Genomic DNA, 17,675 nt, shown 5'->3' on the forward strand with positions numbered 1-17,675 from the left:
GGCTCATCAGAAGACCAAGCACATTCAGATCATGTTACAAGGGACTTCAGGATAACTCGAGTTGCACTGCTTGGTACCCTTCCAGCTCTGACTAGCCAGCTTCCCTCACATACTGCGCAGGTTTAGAAGCCCCCCCCCCCCACCCGCAGTTAGTGATGTCCCAGTAACCGGTGGAAGCGATCATGAGAAGTTACCACTTTCTGATCACACTGCACATGCAGTAGTGCTGACCAATGAATGCAACACATTGCAACAGTGATTGGGATTTTATGCACCCAAACTATCACATTAAAATGGGGCTTCACTCAATCCACAACTGTTTGTGGGACACGGCTGTGTGCAGTTGGCTGCCTTGCTACGCCAACAAAATACAGTTAATTCACTTGACAGTATATTCTGTGAAGTGCTTTGGGACGTTTCGAAGACGTGATAAGGCACTATATGAAATAGCAAGGATTATTAACATACACTTGGTGTATTCGGAGTACCGCATACTCTAAAACAAGCCTATGGATAATAGTGAATATCAGATCTCACTGTTACAGAACTTCTCTGAATCAGGTTTCTCATGTACTCACCTCTAAGAACTTAATAACAGACGGGTTATAATCGATTGTCTTCCTATTGACGGCCTTTCTCATACGCTTGCCATCAAAGGTCAGTTGCTGCATGGCTTGCTGCTGAGCATAATCAGGCCGTTTATAAAAGCTGTGCCGAGGGCCTTGATGCTGGAACCTCGGCATGTGGAAGAACCGAGGTGGAGAAGTTATTTCCATTGCCATGATGAGAAAATTAGTTTAACGGACCTGTTGAAAAATACACAAGATAGGCTTTTGTAGATATGAGTTTATACAGTTTAAATAGAAACACCACCATTTTGGTACAATTAATCTAATTGTTATAAATGTATTTATTGTTACTATCCCAGTTACAATCAACCACAATTCCTTAACTTTCTTCCAAAAATTATCCACCAGTAGCTTATAGTAGCTATCTCCAAAGTGATACTGATTGGATAGCTCAGGAAAAGTTACCCCATGAATGAAAACAATCACTTCTGCCCATCACTTATTACACAGAGGAAACAACTAAGAGAAAATATATTTTATAATAATCCCTAAAGCTGCATTTCACAGTTCTGCACACCTTAATGGTACAGAGTGTCTAAATATCTGCTGTTACACCTTAGTGTGGCAATGTCACAAAACTTTTCAATAGTATGAAATAAAGGCTTGTTTTATCAATAATTAACTACTGTATTGAGCATGCATACTTATCTACAATTCACATTGTTACTCCACAGAAACCATTTTGAACTGGAACAGAGACATCCCAGCAGGTTTAAGGCACTGCTATTAGATGATTTGCACCATTAAAATAGGATGATAAACCAGGAAAACTGATCATGAAATCACAATAATCTAGAATCTTCAAATACTCTAATTCTATCTGCCAGCCCTCAACACAAAACTGCTACCATTTCTCAGAGACAATAGAGCAATGCTTTATCTAAAACATTTCCAAATGGGAAATACAGCTGTGCAAAGAATATTTTCAAACTCAAACCAGGATTACCCAGCTGTCCTTTCATCTCTGCAATAGCCTTTTTTCCCTGTTTGATGGAAAGCTATTCAACCATGAGCTGAAGCTGGTCTTAGCCTCATAACAACCACAGAACAGAGATCTCTGGATAGCTATCAGGAAACAAAACTCTAGGTTTATTTTCCCCTCCATGATCAAACATGTAGCTCAGATAATAGACATGGTGCTTCACCAGGTGGTGCTCAATTAAGTTCAAATGTAGGGAAATGGGATTAAAAGATTTGCAAGAAATAAAATGCAGATCGGGCAGGGTTACTGACTGAATGGTCTACTCATGATACTCTGCAAGTGCAAACAGTTCAAAATTGATGTTGATTTCTGAATACCAATGATTTTCTCTCTCACACTCTCTCTCTATCTGTATTTTGTTTATTGTAACCCATCTAGAATTTAAACCACAAACAGAACTTCAGTTTAAAATTTAGAAATCTAAATAAAACTAAATGCTCAGGAGTGGGGAAGAAAGAGAATCTGTAAACATTGAAAATGAAAATCTCATCATAAAGATGTACACAAACATAAAAGTACACACACCAGTAAATCCTGACCACTGTATACAAAGCACATATGCTTTGTATACAGTAGTCAGGGTTTGTATGCTTCACTACAACATATTCTGCAACTGGGGGTTCGTACACACACACTTTGAATCTTTAATGAAACCTTTCTCCAGAAACTTTCACCATCCACTACTAGTAGACTGGAAACAGCCCAGTTACCCCCTAGAGCTTTATCTATGAACCCCCATATCCCCTTTGGATAAAGCATTTCACACGTGTAACATCATATCCATTACTTATGTCTGCAACTTGTCTAGTATCTCTTAATTTAGTTTGACTGTTTACAAAAAATAATTTATTTTGTCATGCAACGCTAAGCTGTAATCATTTCGTTCAACTCAAGATTTCGCTGTAAGCCAAATGTAGTCTCAAAGTAGCTTAAGATAAAAAGAAATACAGATCTAGATCTATATGATCACAATAACATGGTGAAGTCCCACATAAATCATAATAATTCTTGCATTTGATATAGCGCCTCATCACATCTTTGAGACATCTCAATGTGCTTCACAGAATATACTGTAAGGTGAATTGACTGTATATTGTGTGGGCAATAGAACAAGTACAGTAAAAGGCAATGAAGCCTTTATGCACAAAGTTCACAGCACATTTGGAAAAAAGGCATTGATTATTATACAAAACCCTTCTCGTTTGCAGTATAACATTTTAACCAGTTTGCTGGAATTTTCTTCAGTTGCCCATTATTGCTAAATTATTTTAAAAAATTAAATAATTGATTATATAAAGCACGACATAGATATATATAATCATAGGAGTTCCTCGATGACTCAAATTTATGTTGGTCAGCCAGGTGTCCAACACACGCATCACCATGCTTAAGAATATCCAAACCAGAGAGTGTTCTATATATGTATGCCACCTACACATAGAAATTTTCACTCTAGAATGAAATGCACATTCTCTCCCTGTTCAACTACAAATTACATTTGGTACAGCTTAGCGAAAGTCAAGATTTGGGAACTGCAGAGTGTGTGCTGGGCTATTGCTGGAGTTTTACCAGCTAAAATTGCATAGTTTGCCAATGGAGCACTGTCAATTTAAATAATAAAAATCCTTGCATTTGATATAGCACCCTATTATATCTTCAAGACTTCTGAAAGCACTTCACTGTAACGTGGTGTGACTGAGTGTTTTGTGGGTGAATGCAGCAGCCAATTTGTGTACAGATATTTGTATCCTACAAATAGCTATGGAATGAATAGCCAATCTTCTTTGGGGTTTTGGTTGGCCAGGATAAGAGGAGAAACTCCCATCTCTTTTCAAATAGTACCATGAAATATTCAAAAAACATCTGAACAGGCAGATGGGACCTCCAACAATGGAGCATAACTGCAGCACCATACTAGATTGTCAGCATAGACTGGGTGAGCTCCTGATGTGGGGTTTGAACCCACAATGTCTGACTCAAGCAAGATGCTATTATTAAGCCCTGCCAATTAGGAAGGTTCTGCAAATAAGGAATGAGGAGTATAGATACTCAACCTGCACCATATTAGTTGTTCAATTAGAAAGCAGTCAGATATAATTGACTGATACCCCAAGGAAATATCAGTCAGTATACACAGATGGATCATTGCCCATTAATCCCCATTGACAAAGACTGCACATCAAGTAAAAGCAGACTCAGGCCTGTCCAGTTTAATGAGGGCAACACAGAAAACATTCTCCGCAGCTCCTACCAACTCTTCCTCAGTTTTCCCACATTTCTCTCCAACCCATTATATCAGTGTGTGATTTGGAAGTTCAGTTCAACCCTCAGCTCTCTTTCCTCCGTCAGTACCTGACCAAGACCGCTATTCTGCACCTTCATCTGCGCCTACAAACTTATCTGAGGCCTAATGCTGCAAAAGCCCTCACTTGCATCTTTTCACCCATATACTAGACTTTTCAAATTCCCTCCATGCCGGCCTTTCCAGGTCCATTTCTTGGTATGTTCGAGCCTGCTGTGCATTCCTTACCCCCTACAACCCATCATCAGCCATTCTGCCCCCACTGGAACTCTGTCCCTTAACTCCTCCCTCTCCATCTTAAAAACGTGTTTAAAAAGTTGCATCCTTCTTCACTGTTCAGTGTCGAGCAAAGTCTCTGTAAAGCATTCCACATACAAATACAGTCACTACACTTTACAGTAAATCATATGAAACATTGAAACATTTTAACACAATAAAGGCACCGTATAAAATACAAGGATTATTATTATTTTGAAAATTGCTATATAAAGAATTTGTTGTAATTCATCTAATTGTTGTTTGTGGAATATTGCAGGTGCAGTTTGATTGCCACTTTGTCTACAAAAGTCAAACTTAAATATCTAAAAGTACTTCACATTTGAAAGCTTTCGATATCAATAGGCACTGAATACATTTATTTTTTCCGTTTTATTGGAATAAAACTCCAAATGAACCATGCAGTATCCTGTCCTTATTTATGCATGAATCTCAACTATAGTGTTGCAGTCAACCTGATATGCACGCCAAATACTGTCTTCATGCACACTTTCCAGCAGATATTACTGAACAGTGGTGAGAAGCAGAAAACTCCAATTGTCATCTTAATTAGTGAGGTGCAGACCAGGAGTGATGGGCAGCTACAACAAATCAGAAAGAACAAGAAACAAAAAAACAAAGCTCTACTGTGATACATAACAGTGAAACATTAGCAGGTGAAAAGTAATGGCTCTACTGCAATATATAGAACTCATAAAAAATTAATCTTGATTAAAAATCCAAAGCAACAGCTAAAATGCAATTTTTTTAAAAAACATTCTCAGGCAGGCTTCTTCAAAGTTAGTTTCTTTTATAGCTTGACATTTTTTTAGATAAAGTAGATGATTGGGAAACAAAAATGTAGCCTGTCTTAGTTGAGCAATTAATAATAATGTTCTAGGTTAAAAATTCAAAAAGTTTTCAATGGTAGAATATGTCAATCTAGCAGGGTTAAGAGCAACACATTCAAATTTGGATTTGGCTGGAAGTCAGCTGAACACAAGACAGATGAGACAAGGGAAAACAGAGGACTAACACACTGCACACTCCCAAATACGGAAACTTATTACTTAGGTGCTAATAATTTATTGTACATGTTATGGAGACTATGTCCAATGATGAAACCCTTGCATGCAACATGGGTTTTGCAAGACTGACTAAACTTTGATTTTGACTTGAAAGTGTAGCATCGTCTACCCGTTACATGAATCAGTTTGGGGAGTAACTCAGTTTTTGTTAATTAATAAAATAATATAATAATCCTTACATTTGATACAGCACTTTTCATGTCAGGAGGATGTCTCAAAGCATTTCACAGGATTTACTGTAATGACTGTGTATTCTGTAGCCAAATGTGGCAGGCAATTTGCACACAGCAATTTCTACCAAACATGCCAAATTTTATCGAGAAGGATTATTGGCCAATATATAGGGAGAAACTCTCTTCTTTTAAAACAGTGCCACTGGAACTTTATCATCCATCTGCACAGGCTCAATTTAACATCTCATCCAAAGGATGGTATCTCAAACAATGCAGTGTATCTCCACTGCAAGGATGATTTGGGGCTTGAATCCACAATCTTCTAACTCAGAGTGTACTACTTACTAACTGTTCCAGGTGGATGCACAATAACTGCCATACAAAATGTTCAGTACTATTTGAAAGAAACCAATGTAACATTTGTTCTGGTTACACTGGTTTTTAACCTCCAACATAATATGAAATGTATCACAAAATTTTGCAATATTTTTAACAGAAACAGTTATCCATTTCTACCTTTTCTAACTGAAAAATATTCAGTTGTTTGCTTGTTTTGTTTTCGCGACTTATAGCAGAGAAAGTCTATTAAATGGAACCAGATCAATATTGTTTAAGACTAATCGCTATACTCCTGAAAATGTATCAAATGATACCAAAGATATGAAAGAAAAACTGACGTTTTTTACGTTTATTCAAAATGGATTCATTCACACACACACACACCCCACCCGTCCAACGTGCTTTCCTTCCACTCGGTATCAGACCCCATCTCCTCCAGGCCTTAATGGCAGTTTCTCTTTCCCTCGCCCTCCCCTCCCCCATCCCTTCCCCCCTCCCACCCCCCCATAGCTGTCAACATTAGCAAAATGTTCAAAACGTGAATCGTATTCGTAAACCACTTAAGTGTGTTCCTGTCAAAGAGATACTTTTAAAATAAATATATATATGTATGTATGAGTATACGCGTGTAGTTTTTTTTTAAAAAAACTAACGAGTGAGGATTTCACAAGTCTGTCCGAGTCTCTTTACCCGGTCCAGTGACTCTCCCCCTACACGGGGTCCAGTGACTCTCCCCCTACACGGGGCCCAGTGACTCTCCCCCTACACGGGGCCCAGTGACTCTCCCCCCACACGGGGCCCAGTGACTCTTCCCCCCACACGGGGCCCAGTGACTCTCTCCCCACACGGGGCCCAGTGACTCTCTCCCCACACGGGGCCCAGTGACTCTTCCCCCCACACGGGGCCCAGTGACTCTCTCCCCACGGGGCCCGATCGGGCCCTCTTTCCCCCCGACCCCCGCCGCCGCACCGTTCTCTCTCCAGGGCTGCCCTCCCCTAGAAGGCCACGACTCTTCCTTTCCCCATTCCCAGGTTCGGTTTTCCCTCCTCCGACGCGAAGGAAAGGGCCCTTTCTCCCGGAGCCAAATTCGGTTCCCTCCCCGGACATGTCCGCAAAATGGCGGCGACCAGATTGCACTGCGCCATCAGCGCTCCCGGGAGCTCGTGTGATTTGAGGCGAACACGGGGGGGGGGCGGCGGCGGCGGAACCGAGCTGGAGGGGGGGCTCTCACTTACTGCAGTCCGGCTTTGGGCGGGTCGTCCCCGTTGCGGTGTTCGGTTCTCCCGCTGCTCTGTTTTTTGGGGTGGGGGCGGTGGAGGGGGTCGCGGGGGTTGCCTTCAGGCCTCGCGTCTCCTCGCTGCCGCCATCTTCCACCAACAGCTCCGCCGCGCCGGAACTGACGTCATCGCCCCCCCCACCACCGCTCGCCGCAGTCAAGTCGGTCGGTCGCTCGCCGGCGGCGCCGACAGTGCGCATGCGCGCTTCCTCCCTGTAGCCTCTCAGTGTGGGGTGGGCAGCCACGTTTTTTTTCTTAGCTTCATCATAAATCATAATCATAATGATAATCATAATAATCCCGGCATTTAATAGCACGCCTGATCGCGTCTGCGAGACGTCTCGAAGCGCTTCGCGGAACGTACTGTCGGGCGTCCCGACGGGCGTATTTCGTGGGCGAAACGCGGCAGCCGATTCACGGCGCGCAGCAGCGATTTGGTTCGGATACTCCGAAGCCCGGGGATGGGTTTCCACGCGGGTTAAGACGTCCTCCCGACGTGAAAGGCGCTCCATAAATGTAATTTTGTTGTTGTTGTTGTTAATGACAACCCGGCTGACCCAAAAAAAAACAAATAAATAAAGTTCTTTGAGACTCTATGGGAAATTTGATCAATTAAAGCAATTGAAAAACGAACATTAAAAAAATAATCCTTGTATTTGATACAGAACTTTATTACAATACCTGTCAAAACGTTGCACAATTGTACAAACGTTGCACAATTGTACAAACGTTTACCAACTTTATTCCTTGGAGATATCACACGGTGTGAAGAGGCATATCATGTCAAGCTCAGGTCAAGAAAGGGTAGCGCTCATTTCAGCCACTTGCTGGAAAATGCATTTTGGGGACATTCAGCGAATTTCAGCAAAAATGGGCACTTGCTGATTTTGTGACAAATAAAATAGGACCTAAATGGAATGAGGCGCTAATTGCGAAAAAAATGAAGTTAGAAGAGAAAAATCACAAAACATACAGGTATTGACTTTCTCAGATACCTCAGCAAGTGCCCATTTTTAATGTGTGAGTCTAAGCAATGAGTGTCAGCATATTATTCAAAAGTGAATAACATGACTGCTGAATTTATATTTATATTTGCTGAATGTCCCCAAAATGCATTTTCCAGTAAGTGGCTGAAATGAACTACCCTTTCTTGACCTGAGCTTGACATGATATGCATCTTTACACAGCTAGGAGCAAGAACAGTCTGCACTGTGTTGGAGTTCCCTGGCACCTTTTACTTGGCGTCTTGGCACCTTTTACTCACTAGGTCTTAGGGTAAAGCTTCTGAATTATTTTTCAAAAAATATTCTTGTGTGATTTTCAACAGATTTAAACTGGAGGTATAAAAGCTTTTCCTTTGTTTTCACTCTGAACTCTATCAGCATTTTTAATGCTATTCAAAATAACTTTCATACTTCAATTAAACGAAAAAGACCAGCAACTTTTTAGGGTTAAATTTGTCACCTCTTGCAAATGGCTAAATGTACAAGATACAAAAATATGGAAATATCAGTTTGACATCACGATAAACAAAATACAACGTTTTCTCTTNAAAAAAACACAGGAAATTCTGGTGTCCTTATATCCTGGAAGCCTTGGAAATGTTATCCTGCATGATGTCCAGACCCAAAGTTAATTCAGAATGATTTCCCATTATGTTGACGATAGATAAGAATTGGGTTCAAATTTCACAGCCTCTGCATTTTCACTCTTTAACAAGTCCCCGTGGGAGAGCAGCACCAACCAGTGGTAGGAAACCGTAGCCTTAATACTGAAAGCTTCTCTTGGTCTGAATATCATCAAGAATCTGCTGGAGCTCCTCATCTTCAAATCGCCCTTCCAAGCTGCGATACAAAAAGGGTACAATCAGGGGAAAGGATCAGGTGACAGGATAAATAGCGAAGGCAACTCNTTTTTGATGCTGAAATGGAAGAGTAGCATAGCTGATTGGTGCAACAACTCCCTTTTAAGTACCAGAGAAAAAAGAATGTACCATCATGCATTCAGAATAATGCCAAATACATAGGTCAATAGTGGCACAAGGCTGAAATTATATAAGTACAAATAAGTCCAGCAGTATATGCGTTCCCTGCCATGGAGGAGTAGTGCACTGACCTGGGAATAAGAGCCTTGGCTTCTTCTGCAGTCTCAGGGCATAGATTAGCCAGACTGGCCAGTTCAAACTTGTGCAGTTTCTTCTGTAATAGCAGACTAAAGAGGGAAGGAGATGCAAATTACACTTCAAATAAACCCGAGACTACGTACATAAACAGTACACTCCCTTTTCCTTAAATTTAGAAGAAAATCAACAACAACTTGCATTTATATAGCACCTCTCCCGCAGGGTAGTGTCCCAGAGCGCTTAATCAATTAAAAACAATCTGAATTTCCAAGTGAGCATCATTCACCACTGAACAAACATCAATTTCCAGATCTGTATTGCTGAGTTTCACACTAGGCATTATCAACCAGATATTACCAACCAAGCCATTGAGGAGCCCTTCTATTATCCTAACCCAAACATCCCTGTTTACTGTGTCTGTCACATAATCTCTCATCCAGCTATTTATGGTAAAAGAACACGGCAAATCTATTGCCTTTAGAGTACTCCAGATCAAGCCTTTCAAGGCAATGGCATTGGCACCTATTTTAGACATTCACCAACACTCCATTGAAGAGGCAGGCAGCAATCAGTTTCTTGGCCTCTGCCAATATTACACTGAAACAGATATTTAGAATCACTGGGTTTTACCCCCCACCCAATGGCAAAGAAATGCTGAAAGGTTATGTTCACACTGAACTATTCCCCAGATTATAGTACACTTATCTGTCCTTGCTTTTTTCAGTCCAGATAGGTAGCTTGCATCAATCCATAATAAAGGAAATGTCTTGGAAACACTCGGATCTTCCAGGCAAGCTAAACATTGTTCAATCCCTCCACCACTGACCTCCTGACACTGGCGATGGTCTCTCTGTTTTTGAAGCGACTAAATCTGGCCGTGTAGTTTAGCGTTTTCATGAAAACTTCTGACAGTTCCTGTTCATCTTCTGCACTCTCGTTCTGCTGTTTTCTGTGTTCCAGCAACATATGGACTTCGGAGTTCAGCAACGTCTCGGAGTTTTCAAATTCTATGGGAAATAAGAGGACAAATCCACTACAATTAAAATATTCCTTAACAACAAAAAATTACATCTGCATAGCGCCTTTCACCTTAGGAAGTCCCAAGGCGCTGATACCTTCACAATGACCATACCCACAAAATAATAGACATTCTCCTGCTGGGCATTACACATTGATGTTAGCAAAGCATATTGATGTTTTAAAGTCCAGCACTACCAAGCTGTTACCACTGAGTTCATGCCACTGAACTTTTGGCAATAAATTAGGCAATGTTGCTATGATGAGGCATTATTAGGGTGGTTGGGGAATCTAGAAGGAGAATCAGCACCAAGTCATATCCTCAGAAAAGAAATGAGCAGCTGCTGGTTATCCATCCACTCAATGAAGGGATAACAAAAGCTGATAGTGTGACAATAATAAACATCTTATAACAAATGTTTTTGGGTCAGCCAGGTGTCTGACACGTGTGGATAGTGCATAGTAGTACTCAAACCAAAGTTCTGTGCATCCCACCTTCTCATGGAAATTCCCATGGAACAAAATGCACTCTCTCCCTGGAGGGATGCATCCTGCTTACCTAATTCCGACAATGCAACCCCCTGTACCGCATTCAAGGGTCACCTTAGACTATGATTCCAAGTGTCGATTTAGGGCTTGAGCCTACAAGCTTCTAACTCAGAGGTGAGAGTGCGACCGCTGCCCCAGGCTGACACATATACACACACGCTCTCTGACATAGACACATTCTAATGATACACAGACACACACACTGACACTGATACACTGACACAGACACACTGACGCAGACACACTGACACAGACACACTGACACACACACTGACACACACACACTGACACACGCACACTGATACACTGACACACACACACACTGACACAGACACACTGACACAGACACACTGACACACACTGACACACACACACACTGACACAGACTGACACACACTGACACAGATTGACACACACACAGACACAGACTGACACACACACACTGACACAGATTGACACACACTGACACACACACACACAGACACTGATACACACTGACACACACACACACTGACACAGACCGACACACACACACACTGACAGACTGACACACACACACACACTGATACACTGACACACACACACTGACACACACTGACACACACACAGACTGACACAGACACACACTGACACACACACACTGACACACACACACACTGACACACACTGACACACGCGCGGGACCATTGATCGCTGCCCATTGTCCCGCGGCCGTCGGCGGATCCCTCCCGCTCTCTCCCCCCGAGCCCGGGCGGGCGGGGCGGTACCTTTGGGAAACACAAGCTGCGAGGCGTCCTCCTCCACGTCTCCGACCCGAGACTCGCTCCCGCACGCCGCCATCGCAGGACACTGGCCGGAAGTGAAGAGACGACAAACAACTGCGCCCGCCGGAAGTGTGGCGGGATGCGCGCGCATGTGTTGTGAGCGGTCGGAGCTGTTGCTGTGTGTGTGTGTGTGTGTGGAGGGGGTGTGTGTGGGGGGGAGAGGGGAGGGGTGTGTGGGGAGGGAGGGGTGGGGGGGGGGGGGGGGGGGGGGGGGGGGGGGGGGGGGGGGGGTGTGGGGGGAGAGGGAGGTGTGTGTGGGGGAGAGGGGGTGTGTGGTGGGGGAGAGGGGAGGTGTGTGTGGGGGGAGAGGGGAGGTGTGTGTGGGGAGAGGGAGGGGTGTGGGGGGGGGGAGGGGGTGTGTGGGGGGGAGAGGGGTGTGTGGGGGGAGAGGGGGGTGTGTGTGGGGGGGAGGGGAGGGTGTGTGGGGGGGGGGGGGGGGGGGGGGGGGGGGGGGGGGGGGGGGGGGGGGGGGGGGGGGGGGGGGGGGGGGGGGGGGGAGGGGGGGGGTGTGTGGGGGGAGAGGGAGGGGTGTGTGGGGGGGGAGAGGGGGGGGTGGTGTGTGGGGGGGGAGGGGTGTGGGGAGGGGTGTGGGGGAGAGGGGGTGTGTGTGGGGAGGGGTTGGGGGGGAGGGGTGGTTGGGGGGGTGAGGTGTGTGTGGGGGGGAGAGGGGAGGGGTGTGTGTGGGGGAGAGAGGGGGGCTGTGGGGAGGGGGCAGGAAAGCGCTGTTGACTTCACTGATTTTCCCCCTGGGCTCAGATTAACGTGTCTATCTTTGGCCTTCCACCTGGTTTACATGTTTGAGATGTTTATTTTTTAGTCTTGAATCGAGACACTCAGCTCGAACGACACACACCACCTGGACCCGGCCGCTTCACCAGGCCCCGAGTCCGTTCCGGTGCCGCCGGAGGGTGTCGGCCCCGACTGGGCTGCTAAGCACCCTGGCCACGCAGTCAGAAGTCGTGGCTTTAAGCCTCGTGTTAAAGGCGCTTTGGACTCACAGACGAGGCTGACAGTCCGATACGGTGCTGATGGACCACCGCGCCCGACCCTGTACTTGCTGGCTCCCAACAGATCAATTTCACCATCCTCATGTTTGCCTGTAAATAGCTTCACTAAAACCTGGCACCTCTCGGTTTCAAGGACAACATCAACTTGCACTTATTATAGCACCCTCCAAGCAGGGTAGCGTCTCGAGAGAGCTTAACAGTGGCGGAGCCCGACTCCGAGCCGGGGTGGCGAGGGGGGAGGTGGCCGTAAGCACGGATGAAGAGGAAAGTTTTCGGGTGGGACTTCAAAGAGAGGAGAGAGGGGGCAAGGCAGAGGGATTGAGGGAGAGTGTTCCAGAGTTTTGGGGTATAGTGGCTGAAAGCATGAACTCTGATGGTGGGGCGGAGGGTGCGAGGGACGAGCAGGAGGCCAGTGCCAGTCGAGCGGAGGCACCGGGTGGTGGATTGCAGAGTGAGAAGGTCGAAGAGGTAGGGAGGTGTCAGGGAGTGAATGAATTTGAACACGAGAGTGAAGATCTTCTCCAACCTCACCGCTCTGCTCACTGCCTCTGCCTGGCTAATTCAGATGCTATGCAGCCCCCACCCTCTGGCCCATAATTGGTGGCTGAGCTTTCAGATTCTGCATCCCCAGCCACTGGAGCTCCGTCTGTCTCACTATCCTCTTTATTTGCCTTGACCACCCCCCCACACCTACTTCTTCCAAAACACCTATGATCACCTCTCCCATACACTGTATCAAATACAAGGATTATTATAACTGGCATCATGGGGAGTCTTGTAGCTCAGTGATTAGAGTACTTGTCTCACAAGCGAGAGACCTGGGTTCAATTCCCGGCAAGGCAAAATCTTGGGCAAGTTTCCTTACTCTGCACGCCTGATAATAATCCTTCAAAAAAAATCGGTCACTTCAATCCACAACTGATTGTGAGACACTGCTCTGCGCAATTGGCTCTGCCGCGTTTCGCCCACAAATATAGTCAATTCACTTTATAGTCTATTCTGTAAAGCACTTTGAGATGTCTGGAAGATGTGAAAAGAGCTATATCAAATGCAAGGATTATTATTATTAGCATGATTTTTTTCTCAAATACCTTATGTGTGAATAATTTATATTTCCCTGAAATTGTAGGCATTTGTAATATAGAGAAATGGGTCTAAGAGCACCACAAGCGGGAACACAAAGACGTTGGAGTGAAGTCAATACATGAAGTCAATACATTAAGTCAATAAGATCAGTCATAGAGCAGATATCATGGTAAGAAGAATCAAATAACAGTGGTAGTGTGTTCTGAGAGAACCATAAAGGGAAAAATAGGAGAAAGAAGCATCTAATAAAATGAACAAAATTAGATTTACGCATCGAGTTGACAAACTACTGTTCTGGACCGAGTACTGAATTTGGATAAGTAGGGGTAATCTCGCATCAATTGATTTTTATAGATGGCAATTTGGCTCAATTGGTAACACTCTTATCTCTGGATGAGAACAATACATTTAGGAAAGCATTGTATTCCAAAGACCAAAGTCCCTTTAAGATCAAAGGGTGTAATTATTGGAGCGAAGGGAAAATTGGCTGCTTGTTAATTGCTTGCCACCAATCGGAGATAGTATAAATTGCACACCTAAAACTCATTTAACAGAGGTAGGTATTTTCAAAAACTTCAGAGAAAGAATGATTTGGGGAGAAGGAAAAAAGGCTAAAAAGTGCTGGTGGTATGAAGGAATTGTTATGAATTTACTTTTATACAGCTGCTCTGGAGACCTTTTAGTGATAAACCCTTTATCTTGTATTAGGTGTTTCCTATGCATTCTGCTGACATTGAGAGTTGTGAAGTTAATGACAGGTTAGTGATGTCTTCATTAAAGTTATGAAAATCGGGTTTTTCTATGCATTCCAACAAATCAACTCGGTTTTGTATATTTCAGCATGTGCAGGTCAAGATTGCAAACATGTAGAAAATCTCTTTGCTTTTCGGAAAACTCCCAGGACCATGCCTACAACTTCTCTTGTGAAATTCAGTCAAGATAACTACCGAACAGAGGAGCAGAGATTTCGACGGAGACGTGGGCCTCTTGAACATGAGGGAAAAGCGGGGAACTGGACACACGGTGAGCTTTCTCATGCTGAGGATAGAGTAGGTGGGTTCTGTGTCCAAATAACTTCAATTTCCAGTGATGTATCTAGAATAGTTTCGAATTTTATACCGTTTGTGTCTGTCCAATAGTTGGGTTGGATTTTATTTGCACTGGAGTGCACATTTTGGTGTATTGTAAATGTTTTTACAGGAAAGTTGTTGTGTGGGAATATTGACATTGTGGCACAGATTGGGGACAAGATAGTAGGTAGGATATCATGATCCCAAGAGCAGATTTATTTCCAAGTTTTATATTGTGCCTAGGTGTTCTTCTTGGTGGACGTTGTTGCCAGAATGGGGGCACTTGTGTGCTCGGCAGTTTTTGTGTGTGTCCTAAAGCTTTCAGTGGTAGACACTGCCAATACAACCATCTCAACAGGTACATTTACAGCTCGGTTTGCATTCAAAAACCAGCGCGGACCGTATCCTGAGTGCAGTGTTTCTGTTTTTTCCCCCCTCACATAGAGACTGTAACTCCATACAACATGGAGAGTGGGCTCGCAAGAACTGCACCTGGTGTAAATGTAACTATGGGACATTCCATTGCCTCCGAGGATTGCTGGAAAACTGTGGTAAGCGTGCGGCAAACAGAACCCACAACTCGCTTTTACTTCTGTTACTGACACTAAAGTATGACCCAGAGAACTCATCTGAACTTTCAAAGTGTGACTCGCAGTGAATTAGTCAATCAGAAGTTTAAGTCAGGAAAACATTTCATATTTAGCTATATTGAAACCAAGTTTGAATTAATCATTGACATATCTACCTGCCAGAAGCCAATTCGCACTAATAGAAACTCAGAAGAAGGTTATTCTTGGACTTTTACCCACTGTTGTGTTGTCACCAGCATTGAATGGCAATAAGCCAAACCTTTATAATACCAAGGCTATGCATATTGATCTATTTGAGACGTGTATGCAATTTAGAATGAATTTAACATTGAGCTTGATAGGTTTGGTGAGTGTATGGAGCATTTTGATTCTGAATCATTGCTGTTCCATCTCTCTCCAAACCGCCCTGCTCCCAAAATATCCGGTTGAATCAACTGAGGTTCTGTAACTTGTTTTCCAGACATTGGGTATGCCAAAATTTACAGGAAGTAAAAAATATGGCGATAATTCAGCGTTATCAAAGTGTGTCCCAAGGTCAAGTATTTAAACGTGCTCTTATCTTATTTCAGATCCAGCCCAGGATAAGGAACTGGGATATATATTAACATCTGGGTGCAGTTTGGAATTCTCTCTCCACCCCACATGCCTGCTGGTGCCCTTGATGATCAATATCTGTGCAAGAATGATGCAGCTGAATTACTGAGGCAGTTTTAAAAATATATATTTTAACAACTTGAACGCATTTGAGAACCGTATTGGTGATGGATTGTCACTAGAGACCAAACACACTATTAGCTATATAAATGTGATTGACCATGTCGCTAAACCCAATTTTGCTTTTAACATTAAACCCATTTGTAAAACAAACGTGGCATAAATCTTCTGTTCTTTGTCTCTAAGTAAACTATTTTCCAACATGTTTGGTCTAAAACCAATGAATTCGAGGCAAAATGTAGGGCGACCTTTGCATTTGCTTGACTGCTCGGATGAGCATTATTAACAGCAAGTCCAAACAAATGGGAGATTTGAAAGCTGCAATATGAGGTTCTTGCCTATGCAACTTCATTTATATGCAATTCTTGAATGTGTCTGATGAAATGTGTTACATTGAATTTCCGTTTTTATTAACTCAGGATCTTCACCAACCACCACAAAAATATTGATGTGTAAATCTGTCCCTCTGAAATTTAGAACAAACAATTTTAACAATGTTGAGGAATTTCTGACTTGTCACACGGGACAGACCAAACTGATCTTTTGCATTGAACAACCAGGAGACGCTTGAAAAAAAACTTGAAGATCATAAAGCTTGAAGCAGATGGTCAATGAAACATGATGCTGCATGTATCCCTGAGGGTGTGAATGAGTCATTTGTGGAATGCAGCTGATCAGAGTTGGAAAACGTTTTCTCCAATATACTTGGATGTAAATTTTTTTTAAAAACTTTGGCAGTACATACAAGAGAATCTGTTTAACTTTGTCTGTCACTTTTAGTTAATTGCATCTGTTATTAATCCCAGTGATCTCCGCTTTTTTCCATTCAATCCCTGGTTGATCAGTTTCTTCAATCGATAACACCCTTAATTTTCCTGTATCCAACCAGTCTCCTTATTAAGTAGTTTCAGAGGAATTGTGCAATAATCTTGAAATCATTAGGATAAGAATAATCATTTATGGTTTCAAATAGTCTAGTTCAGTCTTAAGACCCACTGTGTGCATGTCACGCCAGCATGCCAATGTCAGATTCCTATTCCAAGTAACTTGTTTTTACAGGTATGACCTGGGGCAATCGCCAAATTATATACACAAACCTACAGCTATCCTCAAAACAACATTTCATTTGTTTGTTTTTTACTCTTGTATGTTTCCATATAGAATCTTACAACTATTTGAGAAATTCCTTGCTATAATATCCCGTGGGGCGGAGAGAAAGGAAAGGTCATATGCCCATAATCAAGTGTCAACATGGGTTGTATAAAATCAGCAAAAGACTTGACCGCTCTGTACCTTTTTGCAGATCTAAGGGTATTATGAGATTTTTTTTTAAAAAACTTAAAATGCCCTGATAATTGTCATGCTCCTCCGAATGGCAGTTAGTTGACTCGATAACAAGAATAGTAATCCTTGCGTTTGATATAGCACATCGTAGAGATGCCTCAGTCCTTCATGGGATATACTGTAAAGTAGATTGACCATATATTTTGTGGCTGCAACATGCTCTGGCACTTCCCAAGTGAGCAGTCTGGAATGCCAGGGTACAGCCCCTCATGTCTCTTTCACAGTGCCAGACTGGTGAGAAGCTCAACAGGGTCTTCTCTCTCCCATCAATTCCATCAAGCCTGTTGCCCTGGCTGTAGTTTTGCTTG

General features: G+C 43.3%; 3 protein-coding genes across 11 annotated transcripts in view; 1 reads left to right on the forward strand and 2 right to left on the reverse strand.

Moving 5' to 3' along the window:
- The window catches only part of wdr33 (WD repeat domain 33), a 37,218-nt gene extending 30,064 nt beyond the window's left edge, over positions 1-7,154 (reverse strand). For 4 of the 5 annotated variants that reach the window (XM_007885075.2, XM_007885027.2, XM_007885114.2 and 1 more), the window contains exons 1-2: positions 6,738-6,890; positions 579-806 (exon numbers count right to left, since the gene is read on the reverse strand). In XM_007885075.2, coding sequence (XP_007883266.1) covers positions 579-782 — 204 coding nt within the window. In that variant the 5' untranslated portion in view covers positions 783-806; positions 6,738-6,890. Of the gene's footprint in view, positions 1-578; positions 807-6,737; positions 6,891-7,003 lie in introns of those variants that run through there. The other variant, XM_007884980.2, reaches the window with a different exon arrangement.
- Positions 7,155-7,694: 540 nt separating this feature from the next.
- On the reverse strand, positions 7,695-11,584 carry polr2d (RNA polymerase II subunit D). Its single transcript, XM_007885193.2, has 4 exons — positions 11,500-11,584; positions 9,993-10,173; positions 9,160-9,255; positions 7,695-8,888 (listed from the first exon to the last, which is right to left on the reverse strand). Exons 1-4 carry the CDS (start codon positions 11,570-11,572, stop codon positions 8,810-8,812), a joined length of 429 nt encoding a protein of 142 aa, XP_007883384.1. The 5' UTR covers positions 11,573-11,584; the 3' UTR covers positions 7,695-8,809.
- A 647-nt stretch (positions 11,585-12,231) lies between these two features.
- Positions 12,232-16,176, forward strand: LOC103172486 (cryptic protein). Of its 5 annotated transcripts, none has more exons than XM_007885362.2 (7): positions 12,232-12,655; positions 13,693-13,818; positions 14,358-14,407; positions 14,490-14,672; positions 14,963-15,077; positions 15,164-15,270; positions 15,879-16,176. In XM_007885362.2, exons 3-7 carry the CDS (start codon positions 14,401-14,403, stop codon positions 16,010-16,012), a joined length of 546 nt encoding a protein of 181 aa, XP_007883553.1. In that variant the 5' UTR covers positions 12,232-12,655; positions 13,693-13,818; positions 14,358-14,400; the 3' UTR covers positions 16,013-16,176. The 5 variants fall into 5 exon arrangements, with proteins under 5 accessions (XP_007883553.1, XP_007883506.1, XP_007883455.1 ...); XM_007885315.1 differs by lacking the exon at positions 12,232-12,655 and adding an exon at positions 13,000-13,031; XM_007885264.2 differs by lacking the exons at positions 12,232-12,655; positions 13,693-13,818 and adding an exon at positions 13,828-14,276.
- Positions 16,177-17,675: the final 1,499 nt, after the last annotated feature.

The sequence above is a fragment of the Callorhinchus milii genome, unplaced genomic scaffold (genome assembly GCF_018977255.1).
Source record: "Callorhinchus milii isolate IMCB2004 unplaced genomic scaffold, IMCB_Cmil_1.0 Scaffold11, whole genome shotgun sequence".
Taxonomy (NCBI): Eukaryota; Metazoa; Chordata; class Chondrichthyes; order Chimaeriformes; family Callorhinchidae; genus Callorhinchus; species Callorhinchus milii.